At 44.5% G+C, this 21,821-nt stretch overlaps 1 protein-coding gene across 1 annotated transcript in view; it reads left to right on the top strand.

Annotated features, from left to right (window-relative positions):
• The window catches only part of SRGAP2 (SLIT-ROBO Rho GTPase activating protein 2), a 235,465-nt gene that overhangs the window by 162,273 nt on the left and 51,371 nt on the right, over positions 1-21,821 (top strand). The window contains exons 5-9 of the mRNA XM_082654624.1: positions 4,341-4,556; positions 5,108-5,236; positions 12,785-13,009; positions 16,679-16,780; positions 18,019-18,216. Coding sequence (XP_082510750.1) covers positions 4,341-4,556; positions 5,108-5,236; positions 12,785-13,009; positions 16,679-16,780; positions 18,019-18,216 — 870 coding nt within the window. The remainder of the gene's footprint in view (positions 1-4,340; positions 4,557-5,107; positions 5,237-12,784; positions 13,010-16,678; positions 16,781-18,018; positions 18,217-21,821) is intronic.

Below are 21,821 nucleotides of genomic sequence, written 5' to 3'. Positions count from 1 at the left end.
ATTCTCTGCCTCAGTTATACTCAGAGGCTGTATCTGGAAAAGCCCAGCAAGGTCCCATAGAAAGGATTGAAGGTGGGGGCACTGAGCCACGTGGACTGGCTGAGTAGGAAGAGCCAAGGAAGCCCTAGAATTGAGAAAGAAAGAAAAGGTGTTGGGACACTGGAGCTGTTGTTGCCCCAGAGGTTTCAAGCTTCTGTCCTCCCGTGAATATATGTCCCCTTGATTTGGTGCAGCAGCTGTCTGCAGAGCCACTTCAGACTGGAATTTAGCACCTGCTCCCCTGAAACAATGTCAGTTAATAGTCCCCCCACTCTGCCTGCCTGTTTGTCTTCAGCACTCGGCACTAAGGATACAAAGACGCGTAAGAGATGTCCCTGAACTCAAGGCATTAGTTTTAATAGAAGAGACAGAAAAGCAAAGCAGTAAGCGAAATACGACGTGATGAATCTTTCACATGTCTACACAGAAGAAGGGCATGAAGTCAGGCTCCTTGGAGAGATATTTGAATTGAGTCTTAATCGCCAAGAGCTCTTTTATTGTTCTCTAAATATTCCTTTTTTGCTGCATCCTGCTCTTGTTTCATGATGCAATGTCTTTTCATTTCTCATTGATCTCTCTGGGGATATTACTGATGGATTATTTTTGACATTTCCTTCTTACTGTGTACTTTCTGTTAACTCTCAATTGTTTGCTTTGGTCTTAGTCTTTCACATTAGATATTTTCCTTAAATGTTTGGTAATTTTTGCTGCCTGCTCATATTTTAAAGTGAGACATTAAAAATCTGCTTGGAAGTTCTGTGTCAACTGTGGTCTTTACTGTAGGGTGATCTGACTGGACTGTGTCCATGGGGAAGCCCTGATATCAGTATTTGTAGATCTTTTATATCAGATGGGCAAATTCCTCAGATAAGGCTCTTCTGATCTCCTGCCTATGTCTGGGGGCTGAGTCATGAAGAGGCCTGGCCATCTCAACATTCAGTGTAGAATTTTCCTGTTTTAAGTTCAGTACCCCTATCCTCAGCTGAGCCTGGTGTCCCCAAGCCATAGAAAATAAACCTCTAGTCTTCCACCACAGAGGGGGAGGGGATGGGGTCTGGGAGTCTAACTGTTCTCAGGTGCTCAATAGTTTCTCTTGTTTTTAGCTCCACCTTCATCCCACTGCCACCGACTCCTCTCAGGGCTTCTGTGATTTACTGGTTGCTTCTTGCCTCTCCCTACTTTTGGTTTAGCATTCAGTAGGTCAGTTACTACTTGCCTCTCCCCTTTTCATCTTCTGCTTTCATTCTTTTTGTTTTTCTCAGTTTATACCTAAAAAATAATAATAGAAAAACTCTTTTCTATTATTCTAGTGTGGCTTGGGGAAGGAGCAGAGCTAAAGGCATGAATTCAATATTTAGTTTTTCAAAGTAGAGTGAATTCCTTTGTAGAACTGCAAATTTAGACTTCTGAGTTTTTCCCCTAGTTTGTTTTGCCTCACTATATATATTTCTCCAACTCCTATCTTGACTTCCCTATTTCTCCACTTGTTTTGACATCAATTACTCAAGCTTCAGCCTCAGGATACCTAGTTTTCCCCTGAATTGAAAGACACTAGTTATACTTCTATATTTGCAAAGAGGAGAGATTCAGTGTCATTATGTCATTTGGGCAACCACATTTATTGTAAAACTACCACTGTGTATATATTTCTTAACTGTGATGCAGAAAGGAAAACACAAAAGAAGTGGTGCTTACCCTTAGGAATTTATAGTTTCTTAGATGAGGTAGTGTTTTACTCTTTTAAAGCAAGTTCTTTAAGTTCTTTAGGGGAGTTCTTTAAAGGAGTAATATAAATTGTTGATTTTTATTACTTCATTTATTGTCCTGTTGACACTATTCCTTTGACCCCTTTTTTTTGTCTCTCATGTTTATTCATAGTGTTTCTTCTTTACTTATTATGCATCTTCATGGAATAAAAAATCACTTTCTTAAAATCAATTCACTTTTATAACTGTTCACTCGAACTTTTGAATCCCTTGGTCACATTCAGGTCAAAAGAGAAAAAGGAGCCTCCTATCTGCCCTTCTTCTGCCAGGATAACAGATGCGTCTTTCTTGCTTTTTAGTCAATCTGGAAAGACTGAATTACTTAGGAAGGTTTTTAATGCTGTCAGTTGTTAAATATTGCTTCTCCTGTGTACAGAATATACAGAGTAGGTCTTATACTTATAGGAAATGATGTCAGGTTCAGAATAAGGTGAAGCTGATTTAAAACATTCTGCATCGAAAATGAGACATTATTTAAAGTCTAAAGTACTTTGATTTTGTCAGTGTCCCAGTATTCTTTACTCTTTCCTCCACCTCCAGCTAAGAGAGGAACATACCCACAAAATCCCTCTAACCCAGGATTTCTCAGCCTCAGAACCATGGGCATTTGGGGCCAGATAATGTTGTGACAGTCAAAAATGTCTCCAGGCGTTGGTCCTCCGGGGGCCAAATTAGCCCCCATTTGAGCCTACTGCTCTAACTCTCATTTATAAACGAAACCAGATTCTCTTTTTAAGCCTCTCTTGACTAAATTTAGCCTTTCCTCCCAACTAATCCAGCCATAGACGTAGGCAGAGGAGAAACACTGGTGCTTAGTGGCTAAGAATGTGGACTTTGGTCTGACAATCCTGGGTTTGAATCCTGATTCTGATTCATTTACTAGCTGTGTGACCTTGGGTATGATAGTTAATCTCTTTGAGTCTCAGCTTCCTCATCTTTATATTGTTTATTTTTTAATTTATTTTTGGCTCTGTTGGGTCTTTGTTGCTGCACATGGGCTTTCTCTACCTGTGGCGAGTGGGGGCTACTCTTCGTTGCAGTGCACGGGCTTCTCATTGCGGTGGCTTCTCTTGTTGTGGAGCACGGGCTCTAGGTGCGTGGGCTTCAGTAGTTGTGGCTCGCGGGCTCTGGAGCGCAGGCTCAGTAGTTGTGGCGCACGGGGTTAGTTGCTCCGCGGCATGTGGGATCTTCCTGGACCAGGGCTCGAACCCGTGTCCCCTGCATCGGCAGGTGGATTCTTAACCACTGCGTCACCAGAGGAGTCCCTCGGCTTCCTCATCTTTAAAAGTGGAAATAATAGCATGTCCTTCGGACTTGTTGTGAACATTAAATGAGGTGACATACATAAGACCCCTGACACACAGCGTGTACTGATAGAGATTATTATTAGTATTACACCCTGGCTCTCCTCTGTTGTTCAGTCACTCCCCACCCCGCCACACACACACATATACACCCCAACCCCTACACTCTCTAATTCTCCCTCTCATGGAATCAAAATGTCAGCACTCTTGAACTTCAGCTTCCTTGGTTTGTCATCAAGCATTTTTAATTTCCAGATAGAAGAAGAGGCTCCCTGTGTGGAAACAGAGAGCTGCAGCAGGAAGGAGCAGGCACCTGGTGGCTGGAAGTAGTATGTTTGGGAGGAAATGAATGTAGGTCCCAGGCTTTCCAGCCTCCTCATTAGGAAAAGGGACTAGACTCCCAGACAGTTGCTTTGAAGGAAAATTTGAAAATTGCGACCTCTCCTTTGATACTACTTCCTTCCTGTGGCAACTCCAGTTTCATTTGATGTGGATTTTGTTCCTTCTTAGGCTCTTACCTGAAATTTTCTGCAGGTTTACCGTCTTCCTGGAGTTGTTGTCTAGATCACAGGATTGCTACAAGAATGAAATGAGAAAATGTGTGTGTAGCACTTGTCACACAGCCAGGAACATACTAAGTGCTCAGTAAATGGTAGCTGCCCTTGTTCTTGCTGCTGCTGTGAGAGAGGCTGTTTGATCTGGATAAAGCTGACAGACAGATCCCTAGGACGTGAGGCCAGTAGAAAGCGGGTTTGCAGCTCTTCCTCTTCCCCATTTTATATGGAAGTCCCCAAAGTATAGGCTACTCCACAGGCTGTGCTGCCCTCTTCAGGGTCCCAAACAGCCCGGGAAGGCTTTGCTCCTGGGGTCTGAGTGGTGGTGTTTCCCATCTTAGTCTTGTGAGATGACTAACTGATGGAAATTACTTGGACAATATAAAATAGAAATGCTTATAAATGTTAATAAATAGAAGTAAATGATCACGGGTGGAAGACGTAAAATCATTTTAATAATAAGACATGTCGGCTCAGTTCAAATACTGCTTTCCTGTGCTTTGGAGTGGTCTTTCATATAGAAAGTTTGCTGAACCAAACCGTATGAATTTTGCCCTTAAGGATATGAGGATATTGCTTCATGGGGGAGAGGTCCAGCTGAGACTCTTAGCCTGTAAAACAGAGAATTGACCCCATTGACTTGACCTCTAGGGGTGGGGGTGGGCGGTGTCTTACAGGTCATGAAGACATATCACATGTACAATGCCGACAGCATCAGTGCTCAGAGCAAGCTAAAGGAGGCGGAGAAGCAGGAGGAGAAGCAAATTGGAAAATCCGTAAAGCAGGAGGACCGGCAGACCCCACGCTCCCCTGACTCCACATCCAACGTCCGCATTGAGGAGAAGCATGTCCGGAGGAGCTCAGTGAAGAAGATCGAGAAGATGAAGGAGAAGGTGTGTAGGCTCTGGCAACTGTAGGGGCTGGGGAGGATATGGGAATTTTCCAGTAAGCCCTGTGGAGAGCAGAACAAGGAAGCTCTGGGTTCCTTTAGTGCCTAATGACCTTGCTGTCTGCCCTGGAAGAAATCCTAGGTATTGGAAGAACTTGGGCATCTGTAGCAGACAAACAAGAAACAGTAGTTGCCTTTCCTAAGCCTGGGAGGGGAACCGTAGGGTTTGGCTTCAGATGTCAGGTGTTCAGAGGCAGATATAGTGACACCTCCTTCAGGGTCGCGGTGTAAGGATGGAGAATGGAATTTACAGATAGAACCAAAGTGGGACACGCATCTAAAGTAGGGAGCCTCATTAACCTTTCCTGGATTGATCTACATTATACCCTTGAATGTCATTAAACAGAATTAGAACCCAATTTAAGGCATATGCGCATAGGGAGTAGCAGCACAATTGTGGTTCTCGAATGTGCTGTACTTTCATCTTTTAGAGAACAATCTCCCCTCTTTAAAAAAGAAAAAAAAAGTAAAATTGAACTTTTGTTTCCTTTTCAGCGCCAAGCCAAGTATACAGAGAATAAGCTGAAGGCCATTAAAGCCCGGAATGAGTACTTACTGGCTTTGGAAGCAACCAATGCATCTGTCTTCAAGTACTACATCCACGACCTGTCTGACCTTATTGATGTAAGTGCTTAAAGCCAAGGGTACAAGGGCGCCTCTTTCCTGGATTCGAAGATCTGGTCAGGAGTCCCCCAGTTCTGTTACTCAGGCATCTTAAAGCATTTTGAGAACAATTATGAAGATGGTAGCCAGGATCCCTCAGGGGCTTGCCATGTACCAGGTACCAGGTAAAGCACTTCATAATTTTTTTCATTCAGTCCTCACTGGAATCTTGGAAGGAAGGCATTATTACCTCCACTGTTACAGATTAAAGTTCAGAGAGTTTAGATGACTTACCCAGAGTCAGCTAATAAGTGACAGAGGGAAAATTGGTACCTAGGTCTGATTTCTAAACCCAGGCTCACAACCACTGTGCACTTCTGTCTCCTAGGAAATATTACCTTAGATCAGGTACTTGCCCATAGAAGTGAGTGACAAGAGCTAAAGTGTTAGAATGTCATACCTTATATTTATATAGCACTTAATATTTCTCAATATTATCTCATTTGATTGTCTTGTCACCCTTTGGGATCAATATTACTATCTCCAATTTGTAGATAAGGAATCTAGGTAGGGGTCAAAAGGGTTCCTGCCCAAAGTTAAACTGCAAATTAGAGTCCTGGTCAGGAAGGTATCCAGATGCCTCTGACATGTGACCCATACTTCTCACTGTGGCACAAATATGATGAGAGAAGCAGGATATGAGGCTCATGTGTTTTGCATGGGGCAGGCACAAGGGATAAGGGTTTTGTCTTTGGCCTTATGGGTCAGCCTTGGCCTTGTTTCTCCTGCTGCTTCTCCTCACACCTTATAGTTAAGTCTTGCAGTCGATCTCACCTGCAAACTCCAGTCTGGCCCAGTTCTGAGCCAGCCCTGACTGCAGCTGCGTAAGTACACACCCTTCCTCACCTCTCTCTCCTGTCATCAAAGTGAGGGGCCTGGAGCCAGCCGACTCAGCATAAGCATCCCAGGGCTTCAGGCAGACCCTGGCCAGTCTCCTCTCGAGGCCTGATATTTGCCTCTGGCTGTCAGCAAGCGGCAGCTGGGTTTTGCAAGCCTCTGGCCAGACCTCACATACTTGCCTGTCTACCTTGGTTTCTCCGTGAATGAACCTACCACACTTCACAATGTCATGTGTGGTTCTGGTCTAAGATTCACCATTGCGTAACTAGCTGGGTGATCCGGGGCTTGTCGTGGAACTGGTTTGGAACTCTGCTTTGTCTCCCCTCCACCCTCTGGCAAACTGAAGAATTGGGCTAGATCATTGGGTACTTAAATCTGGCCTCACATTGGAGCTGATTGGAGAAAGTTTCTAAAATACAGATTTATGTCTCCCTTCAGCCAGGGCTTTTTGAGTCAGTAGATTTCAGCCCCTTAATGCCCCGGGTGTCATTGTCTTGCTGGGGAAGTGGAGCCCTGATCCCTGTTCAGGCCCTGCTTTGTTCTCTCTGCTTGTTGATGCCAATCTGAACACTGTCCTTCAATGGAGGTCAGGACCCTAGACAGTATCCTTTCTCCTCCTCAGGGGAACAGCTCCTCACTGTTGGGAGAGAGGCCTGTTCTCAGCACGAGGAAGAGAATCACTTCTTTCTTGTGCTCAATTTCTGCTATTTATCTCACATTCGATAAAAAAGTCAGCCTGGGCGGTCCACCACACCTCTGCTACTGGTTTGTCCTTTTCTCTTTCTTTTGCCCCCAGGGTAGGTTTCGTTACCCTTTCACCAAACCCCTGACCTCAGGGGAAGAGAGGGGCTACTGCTAAGTCAGTCACAGGGCCTCCATCAGATGTGAGTGGGTATTTTAAAATCAGTCCAAGAAGCAAGCTATTTTGCTTCTTATTCTCATCATTTAAAAAAAAAAAGAAGTTTGTTAAGAGCCTGTCTTCACAGGGTGCTGTGTGAGGTGCCATGAAAAAGCAGTCTGCCAGCCTCCGTGCTGCTCAGCCAGGGCATGGGTCTAGGTCACTATGAGCAAGTCCAGGCTGGTAGCATTCCAGGCCACACGGATAGTAAAGTTGTTTTATTTTGTTTGTTTGTTTGTTGTTTGTGTTTTTCCTGAGGTGAAATTAATTACTCTTTTTTTTAAAAAAGCTTACATTATTCTGCTCTACAAATGTTCCTTAAGTATTACTTGGGATGAAGCTATGTGCTCAGCAGCATCAGGGGTACAAAAAGAATAAAGTAGTTCTTACCCTAGAGGTATTCACAGACATACAGACAAATCATTTCTATGTAACTGGCTAATTGCAGCACCAGGGCTAAGCACAGGGGGCCCTAGGACAGTGTTTTTTCAAACCGTAGGTCATGATCCATTAGAGGAGTCATGAAATAATTTTTATGGGTTTGATTTATTATTTTTTTTAATGAATAAACTATACTAGGATAGAATAGACTAGAACAGAATGGGAACGAAAATATCAGGGTGCATCATACTAGTAAGGTTAAGTTTTATTCGGTGAAACTATTGTGTTGGGGTGCGTGTGTGTGTGTGTGTGTGTGTGTGTGTGTGTGTGTGTGTGTGAGAGAGAGAGAGAGAGAGAGAGAGACAATATAAGATGTATTTCTTACTAAGTTGGAGGTCAAAAATGTTTGAGAGCCACTGCACTAAGAACAGAGGAATGTCTTTTAGTCTCTATAAGCTCCATGAGGGCAGGAACCAAGTCTCCTCTTTATCTTAATACATACATACATAAGTATAGGGCTCACTGAATAGCTGAGCACATAATGTGTTTATTGAAGGAAGAAAGGAATAGAAGGAGGAAGAAGGTGATTTCCTAAGCCAAGATTTTTTTCCTTTTTATGCCTTTCAACACTGTTCTCATTGAGATCTAATTTGCATACAGTGACTGAACTTAAGTGTTAAATTGCAAATTGTGGAGTATCCTATACCCTTTTAACTTACATCTCTATCAAGATGTAGAATATTGCCATCACCTCAGAAAGTTCCAATCAATCCCGCACCCTGAGGCAACCACTGTTCTGATTTCTTTCACTGTGAATTAGTTTTGCCTGTTGTAGAACTTCACAAAGATGGGATTTTTATATAGTATATATGTTTTTATATCTGGTTTCATTTGCCCAGCATGATGTTTTTGAGCTGCATCCATGTTATTACATGTATCAGTTAGTTTCTTGCTTTTTCTTGCCGATCTGTTGCCATAAAAATGGCCAAAAGGATGCTTTGGCCATGAGCCAACAGTTAGAGCAGGAGTGAGTGGGGAGCCCGGGTCCCTTGACATTCTGATCTCGCCAGTATCCAGAACTTGCTTTAAGATGTGGGATGAATCTTGTGCCAGTCCATTGCCATCTGTTACGGACACCATTCTGCCTCCTTCCTGGCGGTGTCGAAGCTCAGTGTGTGGTAAGGCATCGAGGATAAGTGAAAGAAGTGATTTTTGTCGATGTCAGTCCATTGACACAAGGACTAGCCCTTGACTTCTTTTTATTATATAGTATAAGATTTAATCTCAGATTTTAGGAATCTACATGAGGCATCTGACACACACCAGGAAAACCAAAAAGATATTCTGAAGTGACTTGAGATAGTCTAAGAACCACAGGCTCCTTGGAATGTGCTTCTCTCCCCCAGGAGCAGATGGAGGAATGAAGAACCAGGCATTGTCCTCATGGAGTGTTGTGAGTGCTGTGTGCGTGGGCAGAGAATCTGTGACACCATGTGCACCCAAGTCAGACAGGAGGGAACCCAGCTTTCTCAATAGGACATTTTATTAAGGGCAATTATTTCTTGCTTCCGTAGAAGTTTGAAGTGGGTGTTTCATTTCTAGGCCTTCTCTAGAGTCTCTGGGTGAGACTATCAGCTGGTAAAGGGTTAATGAGCTGTCAGTTGAAGTCATCACACATCTGGAAGGGCTATCATTAAGTTCTTATAAAAATTTGATTTCCCCTGAGTTTTCATCAAACATTTATATAACCCAGAAATGGCCAGGGGAGCCCGGCATGGCCACAGAACTCATCAGAAGCCATGGAAAGCATACTTTGTCCCCATCGTGAGCAAAATAATGTGCTGCCTCTACTCACTGGGATTCTACCGGGAACAGGGATGAAATATTCAAATCTTGTTTATCTAACCTTGCGAGAAGTTGCTTCTTTGTTGAAGCCTCAGTTTCTGGCTCTTGCCCTTTCAGATATGTGGAGAGCCAAGGCTCTAGAAAACCTATTCTGAATCTCCCTGGTTGGCTGGAGGCATAGAGGAGCCGGAGGGCACATTGTGAATCAGACCCCCACGCGCTGACACAGAGAAGCTACAGAGCAGTTATATAATAGAGACAGTGGACTGGCCCAAGAAAGTTCCATGTCTTCCAAAGGCCATCCAGACTGAGTAAAACAAAAGGCTTCAGTGGCCGCATCTGCCCACTTGACTTAGATCAGTATTCAGCCTAAGTAGATTATTTCCTGGGAGGCTAGAATCTGTATTCCTGGCATCAATCAATCAACTGATGTTTATTAAATGCCACTATGAGCAAGGCCTAATGGTGAGGGATGCAAAGAAGGAACAAGACACTGGCCAAGCCCTCTTGCCTTCTGTTGAGGCGATGTGAAATGGCGAGTCACAGAATGAGGGAGTGTCATTCTGTGTCACATGAGGGCTGCAGAAGAATGTTGCTCTGAGTGGAGGCCAAGGTCAATATATGCCAGAGTTGCAGGGCTGGCTGGCTTCCTAGGGGCTGAGAATTTGATTTGGATCTTGAAGATTGGGTCAGTTCCCAGGTGAAAGGAGTGAGAAACATTTTAGGAGGAGAGAATGCTGGGAGCTGAAAGTGGATTTGGAGATATTGGCGATTGGTGTTTGTTTAAGTGTCTGCATGGTGCCAGATATGTTTAAATGTGTATCAGCCACACAACAACCTCTGAGGCTGGCGTTATCCCCATGTGGGGCTCAGAGAGGTTAAGTAGCTTGCTTACAGTCATACAGTTGATTTGAGGCCTATGGTTTTCTAATACTTGACCCTGAACAAAGTATATCGTTGGATTAGAACAGAAGAGTCTGAAGAAGAAAATAGAGGGAGATGATGTTAGACGGTCAGACTGAAGACAACTTACGCTTTGTTCTGGCTATTGACCTTGCTTAACTTCACTGAACCTCAGCTTTCTAGTCCGGAAAATTAAAATAATACCAACCTCACTGGCGTTACTATGCAGATTAAAATGTAGAATATAAATCAAGCTCTTAGCACACTGGTATATATATAGTAAGCACACTTAGTAAATGGAGGCATTTTAAAAAATTTATTTTAAAATATTTATTTGCTTTTAAATTATATTTAATTTTGTTTATTTTTTGGCTGCGCACAGGCTTTCTCTAGTGGTGGCGAGAGGGGGCTACTCTTCGTTGCGGTGCACGGGCTTCTCATTGCGGTGGCTTCTCTTGTTGCAGAGCATGGGCTCTAGGTGCACGGGCTTCAGTAGTTGCAGCACGTGGGCTCAGTAGTTGTGGCGCATGGGCTTAGTTGCTCTGCAACATGTGGGATCTTCCCGGCCCAGGGATCGAACCCGTGTCCCCTGCATTGGCAGGCAGATTCTTAACCACTGTACCACCAGGGAAGTCCCTGGAGGCATTTTTAAATTTCCCAACTGAGGAAGGTGGACGGTACTTCGGAAGAAAAATGACAGCTATTATAGGTTCTTCAGCAGGGAGTAGGCATAACAAAAACCATATTTGAGGACAGTGAAGCAAACAGCACTGTAAAACGGTAAGAGTATGAATTAGGGTAGAGGGAGTGAGAATGGAGAGGAAAGGGGAGTTACCAAAAATATGTAAAGGTTACGAAGACTGCCTCCCTCTAATTCTCTTCTGCCCTGAAAAGCTCCCCCCACCCCCACGTACCTGCTCAGCCCTGTGGGCAGCATTACTTCTGTTCATCAGACTTACAGGCATGGAGTTCATCATCAGGGTCTACACAGAGCTAGTCAAGAAGGTTTACAGGTTCAAGGGAAGCTTGGCTAGACCAGCAGCATCTCCCAGAGGAGGAAGTGCCCCTGCACGTGCAGCCTCCTAATCAGCCGCTTTTGTCTAGCTTCCCTCCCAACTGAATTTAATGTCTTTCCATCCTCCGCCTCTAGTTAAGCTGTAAATGCTGTTCTTCCGCACAGCCAGGCACCTGCCAGGGCCCACTGGCACTGAATCCAGAGCCCAGCCCGACAGGCACTCTGTCACAGAGCTTCTTGTTAGATGCTGGGAGGAGGAGGCACATCACATGCTTTTTCTTCCCCAATAGTGGCTGGTCCCAATGTGATCATGAAGAGGGGGAAAGGCTGGGGGAAGAGTTAAGTTAATGCCTGCTTATGGAATGAAATGGCAATCAGGCAGATGGTCTTACTCTATCCATAGATTCTTCTCTGATAATTCTTCTCAAGTTCTGAATCTCAAAGCTGTTTAAGCAATAGAGGAGATAAAAGATGGCCAAGGAATTTGGATCTCTGGGTCCTTTGGGAGGGATGGGGAATATTGTCATAGAGTTACAGAATGCCATTGCTGAAGAGGGCCTCAGGGATTATATTTAGTCCAAGTATTTTCAGACTTTTTCTCTAGCAGAAGACTTCTTTCTCAAACCAGGCCTTACATAGAATCCCAATATATTAAATAGAAAACAAGAGCAGAGCTGGTTTGGTTGAAGCAGGGGTAGGAGGCTCCAAGTCCTGCTAGTTGGGCTGCCCTGTTACCCCCTTCTCAAGGGCAGCCTGAGCACAGAACCATAGAGCTCTGGGCTACAGCTTGAAAACCACTGACCTGGCCAAATCTGTTCATTTTACAGTTGAGGAAACGGGTTCAGGGATGTGGAGTGGCTTTTTCAAGGTTGCTTGACTTCCAGTGTTTTTTTTATACTATTGCCTCTTTCATAGCACTTTTTTTTCCCATGTTACTTCAATCAGGATCCTTTAGCTGATGTGAATTTTCCCAGTAAGGCTTATGTTTAGAAATTTTTGATCTCATAAATGCTGTCAAGCAGGAGCTTTAGTACAGAAATCCTAATCTACAAGTAAGGCCTGTCCTAGAACGTTGGGAGTTTGCCGGAGGCGGGGGTTGACGACCAGTAGGGTCAGCGCCCCCCCACAACCCCCCCACACACACATTCGTTTCTTCTCTCACCTGGAGTTCTCTTGCACCACCTCTGATTTCTGAACCTGAATGCTGAAATGGCCTGGCTTGATTGGTATATGGTGACTAAATCACAGTAACCCTGAGGCAGTGGCAGGCTATATTTTTATGTTGAATTTTGCTACAGTGGTATCCCCAGAGGAACCTGAAAATAGAAGAATATTCTCCTTAACTTCCAACTCTTTTATGTTTACTGAAGAGCATGATTACATAATTTCATTTTGTCCCAATGAGTCCTCTTCACTCCACCCACCTCACAGTCCTCTAAGGAGTCCTCCATATCAAACTAGGAGTCAAGAACTGAGAAATATCACCCAGATCGTGGAGGGTCAGCCCTCTTCCGGCTGCACAGCTAGTCTTGTTGACAGAATCAGATCTGCCCTGGGGGCCACCCTCCCCCTCTGCCAAGCCCTGGGGCTGTCCATGGTTTGCTCACGTGCCTTCTCCGTTCCACAGCAGTGCTGTGACTTAGGCTACCACGCCAGCCTGAACCGCGCGCTACGCACCTTCCTTTCCGCTGAGTCGAATCTGGAACAGTCAAAGCACGAGGGTCTGGACGCCATCGAGAATGCTGTAGAAAACCTCGATGCCACCAGTGACAAGCAGCGCCTCATGGAGATGTACAACAATGTCTTCTGTCCACCTATGAAGTTTGAGTTCCAGCCACACATGGGGGACATGGTGAGACCCTGTTCCCACCCGCACGTACCCAAGGGGCTTGAGCTCACTTGTGTCTAGATTTACTGCACTCAAGCTATGTTATTCGGGGGAAGGCGAGGCCTGGGTCTGGCGTCATGTCCGGTGGGTGAAGCCCTTTCCAGCCATTCAGCAAACAGCTCCTGGGTGCCTGCCATCCACTAGGCTTGACCGTAGACAAGGGGGATTAGAGCCCTCAGGCAGCTTACAGTCAGCTGAGTTGAGAGTTAGAAATATGCACAGGGAGGGGCATCCAGAGGGACCAGCAGGATCAGAGGAGGTGAAAAACAGCCAGCGCGTTCTAAAAGCTACTAACAGTTCAGTATGGCAAAAGGGAAGGAGAGGAGTGGAGGCCTCCAAGTGGTGAGGCTGAAAGAAGCGAGAGCTGAGATGGGGCCAGATACTAAAGACTTCTGATGGGGACGGAGGGCTAAGCAGGGTGATGACGTGATCTTTTGTCACTCAGCAGAGTTCTGAAGGATCTAATTTTCTTGGGTTTAGAAGACTGTGATAAAAGGTATAGTTTTGCCTGGGTATTGAACAAAAAAAGAATGGGTACCTACAGAAAGGACAGGAGCCAAGATGTCAACCCTAAGAATGGCTACCCAGGCAGCAGTGCACAAACATGGGGGCCCTGTTTATGACTTTTCACCTCCGATGACTAAAACAAGAAGCGCCTAAATAAACCGAAGTGAGAGGAGTGAGAAGCTCTTTGGTTTTCATTACTGTGAACCTTGTCGTTTCTCTTCTGGTGGTTGTACATACAAATCAAAGTGAATCTTATTGCTGGGGTAGGAGCCACCATTTGACCTGTGGGTTAAACCAGGAGGAGGATGTATAGGCTTACATAATAGAAAAGCTCAAGATGGATCTTCAGGCATGGTTGGGTTTAAGAGTGGGAATTTTATCAAGACTTAGTTTTTCTCTTTCTGCTTCACATCCTGTGTGTTGGCTCTATTCTCAAACAGGCTTTTATCCCGTGGGGGCAAGGTGACTATATTTCCAGCCTTATCTCCTTGTAGATTGAAATCCAGCAGAAAGAGTATCTGCTTCCCTCCTAGAAGCCCCCACAAAAGTCTCATTGTGTCTCCTTGGTCCCGATTGGGTGACGTGCTTATCCCCAGTCACTGTGGCTGGTATCTGCAGTCGGCTGATTGGCTTATGTGGAGGTCACACACTGCATCCCCAAGTTGGGGAGAGCCCCATCCAAAGCACATGGCCTGAGTTGTGAGTGGAATGTTCCCCGCAAAGGACAGTCAGTCCAAAGTTATCAGAAGAAGGAAGAATGAATGCTGGGTGATGGAAAAACAACAATGCCCTTTCAACAAGGGAGTGGTGCTTCCGTTAAGATTAGCATCCAGATGCTTTTTAGAAAACCCTCCTCCAGAATGACAACTGTTATACTGTAACCAGCGGATTTGCTCTCATCAGTAGGCCACCATGGAGAGTGGGACATTTCTATCCTAAAGACAAAAACATGGAGATGATTTCTTTCCTCCTCTCCTTCTTGGGGAAAACCAGGCCATTTACAGTTTGTTTCCATTGCTGTGGCTTAGGAAATGCAGCATCTGAACAGATGGGGAAGTGAGATGGCAGCATGTGCAATTAGAATACGAGGGTGTATTGGTGTGTCACCAAGCCCCAGGAAGCCCCATTCCTCACCTGCCCTGGCTTCTGGTCAAACTTGCCTTCCAAGTCCCTTCTCCAGCTGCCACAGAGATTCCTTCCCAAGAAGCAGTGGAACTTGGGGACCAGCTGAGTGGAGTGATACATTTTGTGGTGTTGACTGAGATGCCTTCTAAGCCAAACAGCTTGTCTCCATAAAGGGGGATTCCAAATGCTGGGTGCTCAGGCCCCCTCCTAGCCCTGTCAGAGCCTCATTTCCATACTCCAGAGCACAGCTGGAATGCATTACCTTGCACCCCGATAGAGGACCACTGCCAAAGCATGCATCAGCAGCCCTGCTGCTTCTTAAAGAAACTAGCATGGAGGTGGTTTTCCCTCCATGATTCCTCCCTGCTACGTCGAAGTTACTTTAAAAATCAATAGTTCAGTCTTCTGCCCAGGGCCTCCCTTTGTGTGATATAGCTGATCAGTGGCTGGGCCAAGCAGGGGCCAGGGCCAGTCCTAGATCTTGCAAAGGTTTTGCATTCCAGCCTAGCCTTCATGTGAGTGGAAAAGCAGCCATCTATCCCCAGTCATTGAGGGCTGTCTGTAGACTGTGGAGGCAACAAGAGGGAGCTGCCTGGAAGTCCTTGAACTAGGGCCAAAGTTCGGATGGCATTTTGAGCGGAAGCCCTGAAATTGGCCAAGGCCCGCCACTGATTGGTGTTCTGGGGCACTCAGCGCATGAATTGATGCCAAGCACTCTCAGATGTACTAGGAGGAGGTGCTTGGCTCTACCCTTGGTGCCCCCAGAGACTTGTGGGGCTCTGAATGCCTGACCAGTGACATCAGGCAGCCAGAGAGTTTCACTACTGGCACTAACTCATCCTGGCCACTGAGCTTTCTCCATTGTGTCTGCTTATCCAAGAGCCAGAATGAAGTCAGCTCGCTTCAGATCTGAGAGCTGGCTCAGGCCAGCCTCTCAGCTGGGGGAGGAGGTCAAGTCAGTTGAGAGCTTAAAAGCCAATGGAGGAAAAGGTCAAGTCCCAGCCCCCTCCATTTGAAGAGAGGTTTTGTCTTTTCAAGCAAGAGAATGGTCTTGGGCATGTGAATGTGCCCACTGCTGGGGAAGGAGGAGACCAGTTCTATCCAGATGTCTCTTTGCAGACGAGAGGCTAAAGGACACGTGGTGGCAAGGTGACAGGAGCTGCCTCCACGTGGTCCTGCCTCCCAATCTGCTAGCCTTCTGTTCCTCATCTGTCATCCTGGGGATTGTGGGTGACCTCACACCTATGCCATTGCCATGGGCCCATCAGGAGACAGTGGCTTAGCCATCCCCTCACAGAGGGGGAAGCTTGTTGACAGCGATCCTTGGGGGGAAGGGCAGACTTCTCTCCCACACAGATCTGGTGAAGATCTGGAGTAAAACGATGGCTTTTTGAAAATGCCAAGTTCCACAAGATTCCATGCCCTCTGGGGCCCTCTAGCAAAGCCCGTGGACTTGTTCCTGGCTTCACGCTTTCTCTCATTGAGTCAGAGCTCTCATGCACGGCCCAGATTTATAAACACATGCTGGCTGCCAACAGCGGCATGTTAGCCTCCTGACCCACTTCTCTCCTGCTTTCACTCTGGTGTACAGCAGGGAATGAAGGAGGGGCCAGCGAGGTGGCCACTTGGACCTCTGGCAGGAAGTCCTCACTGTGCCAAAGCTTTGTGTATCTGGAGCTGGGCTGCCTAAGGCACTCTTCTCTGCCCTAACTCCAGCTTCCTAAGAGCCGAAGGCCCTGTATAGACCTGCGTCTGCCAAGCACTAGGCTGGAGGTGGGCTACAAAGAGAGACAGAGATCTTTCCAAACAGGTTCCATTGCTCATTCCTTTCTTGTGCTATTTGGTCCTGGAAGAGGTCTACACACTTTGGCTTTGGATTTTGTTTTAACATAAAATTTGCGAGCTTTACAGCTTGAATATAAGTAGTTTTATTAACAGTAATGGGACTCTGACAAAAGAACTGTGTCCCCTTCCTGACCTAGTATTGCTTTCTTTTGGCAGGCTTCCCAGCTCTGTGCCCAGCAGCCCGTCCAGAGTGAGCTGGTACAGAGATGCCAACAACTACAATCTCGCTTATCCACCCTGAAGATTGAGAACGAAGAGGTGAGACTCAGAACCACCCTCTGAGTTTCCCTGTCAAACCTCTTGCTGCTGCCCGTCTGGGAGCAGGTGGACGGAGCCATGCAGAGAATGTCCGGGCTGCTGCAAACATTTCGTAGCCAAATGTAGGCTTGGATTTTCCCCTTCTGCTACATCCTGCCCTTGAACTCCAGGAAGTTGCTCTTGCATTGCCAAAGGTTGAGCTCTATTTTGAGCTTTTGCAAAATGCTTTTTTCCCCCCCCCTTTGCACATTTAATCAAAATGGCACTTGGCAGCTGTGTGAACAATATTGTGTCTCTGAAACCACCCCCTCATGCCTGGCTTTTTCCAGCATTTTCAAACAAACAGAGGCCTTTGACTTTGACACTTCAAATATCTCCATCCTCTTAGAAAAGGGTGACTTTCTTCTGGGCCCAACGTATTGGCTTTCAACAACCAGTTAAAAGGGCAGTATGATTAATTATCAGCTCCTTTCTTTTGAGCTCATGTGACTTCTCACCTGGCATGTCAGTAAGTCTGACTTTCCCCGGTAAGATCAGGAAAGCCTGGGGATGGGTCACTTAGTTTGCACGTGGGCAAACAGGTTCATTCATTTGTTGAAGGTCGGGAAACAGAACCTGGGGCATTGCGGGACCAGCCCCATCATACATTTTTAAACAGCTCTTTGTATGATGGGGTTGGTTTGGATTTGTTTCATCCTCTCTCCCTTAGCACGTCCAGCATAACGAAGAGCTAATCTTTTTTTTAATTTTTTTTTTTTTTTTTTTTTGCGGTACACGGGCCTCTCACCGTTGTGGCCTCTCCCGCTGCAGAGAACAGGCTCCAGATGCGCAGGCTCAGCGGCCATGGCTCACGGGCCCAGCCGCTCCGCGGCATGTGGGATCCTCCTGGACCGGGGCACGAACCCGTGTCCCCTGCATCGGCAGGCGGACCCTCAACCACTGCACCACCAGGGAAGCCCACGAAGAGCTAATCTTAAATTTAAAGAGTGAACATTAAATAGCTGGGTCAAGCATGTAGCGTGAAGGGAGTAGTGGTTTTAGGTCCTCACTGGAGAGAGTAGGGTCCATGTGATATTTATCACTCACTTAGCACCATCCAATGGGAAGCAGACCTGCACCCTCTGACAGTCCCCTCCCTCCTTCCTCAGCCCACTTCTCTCCCACTTCTCCAAGCTTCTCCATCACCTCTTGTTTTGCAGCCTGCCCCTCATGCATTATGTTGGTCCTTATCATGGCAGGTAAAGAAGACAATGGAGGCCACTCTGCAGACCATCCAGGACATTGTGACCGTCGAGGATTTTGATGTGTCCGATTGCTTCCAGTACAGCAACTCTATGGAATCCGTCAAGTCCACCGTCTCAGAAACCTTCATGAGCAAACCCAGCATTGCCAAGAGGAGAGCCAACCAGCAAGAGACAGAGCAGTTCTATTTCACGGTGAGGGGGTTCAGTGGCCTTTAAAGATCATCTTTAGGCACTGCAGCACACACAGGCCATTTGGATCCCAGCGTCCTTGTCAAGTGTCTGCAGGATATCTTATCCAGTGTCTTGCAGGATATCAAGTCTTTGAATATCTTGACTTGGATCTGGGCATGTTCAGAGACCACCCCTACACTTAAAGACACAAATATACACAAGTTGTATATCTAACAGGGACCCCCCCAAGAGAAAGGATGGCCCCAAGTACACTACCAAGAATATTTTCTTTTTGAAGACTTTTTTAACCAGCTAGTAAGCTTTTGTTTGAAAGTTTCCTTCTCATCCCTAGGGGTCGTGAAAGGGGGACTGCATCTCTTGGTTCTTGAGAACTACGTCGAAATATTTTGGCTAACACATGTCTTGTTTTTAAAGTCCATAATCTTTCCTAGTTGATATGATATGATATTAGTTTATAATTTAAAGTGGGAAATTATTTTTCATAATTATGGCTAAAATTCAAAGGGACAGGTAATGTGTAGCATTGTTGGTTTGCATAGAATTCTAAAACATTATATTTTGTTATTCATGCATCTCCCAGTCCTCTTTTAGACAGATGAACCCAATTTTTTTTAAGTAGTGTTAACAGTCCTTTGGAAGGTTGCTGGCTGGTCTTTGGTGCTACTTTTTAATAATTAAGTTATTTTGAGCTTGCCAAGTAGGATTTATTGCCTGAACTAAAATGTATTTCCTAATCTTCTGACGACTAAGAAGAAATTAAGTTTGCAGATGTGAGAGGAAATATAGCCAGTGAATATGCATACTGATTCTGAATGAGAGGAATTAACTTGTTTTTCAGTCAAGAAACACAATCTGCATGTAGTAAATTGAATTTTTCCTCCAACTGGAAACATTTGTTTAATTCTTCTTTGAACACTGCCCTTTCTCCATTAAGAACACTAGTGATTTGCTATCTCCTTCAAAGAAGAAATCTGTTTTTTCATGTAATTAAGCTCAGAATTCTTCAAAAAAATTTTTTTTAAGTCCTGGAGAAGCCTGTTGAGAGGGAGTGATTTAACAGTATTATTCTTTTAAAATAACTTTTTTTTTCTTGTAATACAAAACAAAACATGCTTATTATATAGAATCTGGAAGTAAAAAGAAACTAAAAATCAGCCATAATCCCAATAACCTAGAAATAATAGTGTTAGAATATATTCTCTTCCAGGCTTTTTTCTATGCATGCACACAGATGTGAGCATATATTTATAATTTTATTATAAAAAATGGGATACTGCTGTACATATTGTTTTATAATCTGCTGCTTTCATTTAACAGATGATTAATATTTTCCTAAGTCATTTAATTATAACGTTCTTTAATACATTTATGAGTAAAATACTAAAATCTATACAGAGAAAGAATGGAATGACATTTTGGCTCATTCATTCATTTTTGTGAAATACATAGCACATTGCCTGTTTTGTAGTGAGTGCTCAAAATTGCTGAAAATTTATTATCTCCATCATCACTATTAATTTATTCATTGAATATTATTAAATTGTTTATTGATCATTTATTAAGGATCTACTATGTACCAGACACTGTGCTATATAACCTGGGAATGCTAAGAATATAAAATGAAGAGGAGAATGATGGAATTAGGCCTATGAAGGGAAAACTTTCTTTTTTACTGAGTGTAAACAATTACAATACAATTACAATAGGTTGATTTGGGTAATTAAAAAAAGTAAATGTAAAAAATGTTAAGTGCATACATGCACATGTGCATGAACGGCAATCGGGATAAATGGAGTTAGGGAAATATTACATACAAAGTAATTTCTGTGCTGATCAGGCAATGAGTGAATCAAGAGGAGGAAGGCATTCGTTGAGGCAAGAGCAGCATGTGCAAAAGCATGAAGGCATGAAAAACCTGGGACAGACATGAAGAAAACTTCCTGTCTATAGTGAGGGCTACGTACCTCCCCAAGCTTCTTTATCTCAGGAGGTTGCTAAATACTCGAGAGGCTTTTGGGATTGTCTGGCTGGTCTGTCTGGACTGCTTAGATATAACGCTACTTAAATGACCCAATCTTGTTACATTGCAGAACAAGATTAAATAAGAATTTTGGACATAAAAATCTGTATTTAAGACTGTCAGAAATTACTTTTTGGCTTTAAGCGAAGCTATAACATTTGTATTCAAAATTGACCTTTAGTAAGAGCAGGAATGACCATATTCCAACTGGTGACCTCCCAAATCCCACCCATCCTTTCACCTCTGTCTGAATACACTGATGTCCTCCAACTCACTTCCTGTCTTTTGTGGCCATAATGCTACTTATCACAATTGTGTGCAAATTTCCTTGGCTAACAGGAAGGTTCTTTTGTCTGGGCTTGTCTAGTAACAGATTTACAAGAGAGTTCATCATTTTTGTGATTGGTGTTTGGAACGCGTCAGATAGTTCATGATAAAAAGACTTTTGGGAGGTGGCAAAATGGACATTCAAGAAAAGGGGGCGTGCATGTTCTCCAGGACAGCTGCAGGTGCTTGCGGAACCCTACAAAGCCAACACAACTGCAGATGTGCTTTTCTTAGTCTTTTGTCTCCACAAACGTTGCCCATGTGTTTCCCTGTGCCCTTCAAAGACATCAGAGTAGCACGTCCTAGAAGTTGCCTTCTTTTGGAAGATTGGGAAGAGGTCCCTTGTCATGGCTTTCTCTCCTGGTAGTGTGCCTAGTGACCCAGAGGGCTGCTAGGAAAGCTTTCTGACCACTCTCGGCTGTCATCAGATTCATCTGCCCAGATGACATCTATTGGAAATTTGAAGCATGACCTACAAAGGTCAGTCGTTTGCAAGAGTCCCAGGAAAATAATCATGGAATTTTAAAGCTTGAAGTGTTTTTAAAAAATCATCTAACCAAACCTTCTCATTTGAAAGATTTTTTTTTTAAAAAAACTGAAAAAACAAACAAAAAATCCAAAAAGTATGGGTAGCTTGTTTAAAGTCCTCAGCAAGAGCTGAAACCAGAACTCTGATCTTCTGGTCTCTGGTCTCAGGACACAGGCCTTCTCTATGCCCTGCTGAGGAAGCTGAGGTGAGGGGAAGGCTCAGGAACAGCTCAGCTTTCTGCCCTTCTTTGCTCTAAGTGAGAAGACATTTTCTGACCTCCTTGGCTTTATATCACTTGTCTTCTCTAACAAACAATCCAGCACTGTCTACCTTTTTCCCATTGCCTTTTTTATTTTAAGTGTTAAAAAAGATGCAAAGATTTCAAAAGAGAATACAGAAAAATGTCAAGCCTCTACCCATCCCCAGCTCCCACTTCCCCTCCCCTCTGACAGTGATTGAAACCAGTTTCTTCTGTGTCCTTCCAGAGGTATTCTGTGTGGAGACAACCACTGATGTACCCTTTAATATAATATTATTACATTAGAAATGTAAGGAAATAAAATAAATAGAAATACAAATAGAAGTATACCATCCATACTGTTCTTCACTTTGCTTCTTTCACTTAATTTATTTTGGGTATTATCTTCACATTAGTCCAAAAGATCTGCCTCCTTTTGTAATGGCTGCAAGAACATCATTGTATGGATGGATGTTCCATCATTTATTTAA

This window comes from Grampus griseus, assembly GCF_964374135.1.
Source record: "Grampus griseus genome assembly, chromosome: 1".
NCBI classification, from domain to species: Eukaryota; Metazoa; Chordata; class Mammalia; order Artiodactyla; family Delphinidae; genus Grampus; species Grampus griseus.
This window is presented reverse-complemented; position numbering and strand designations above follow the sequence as displayed.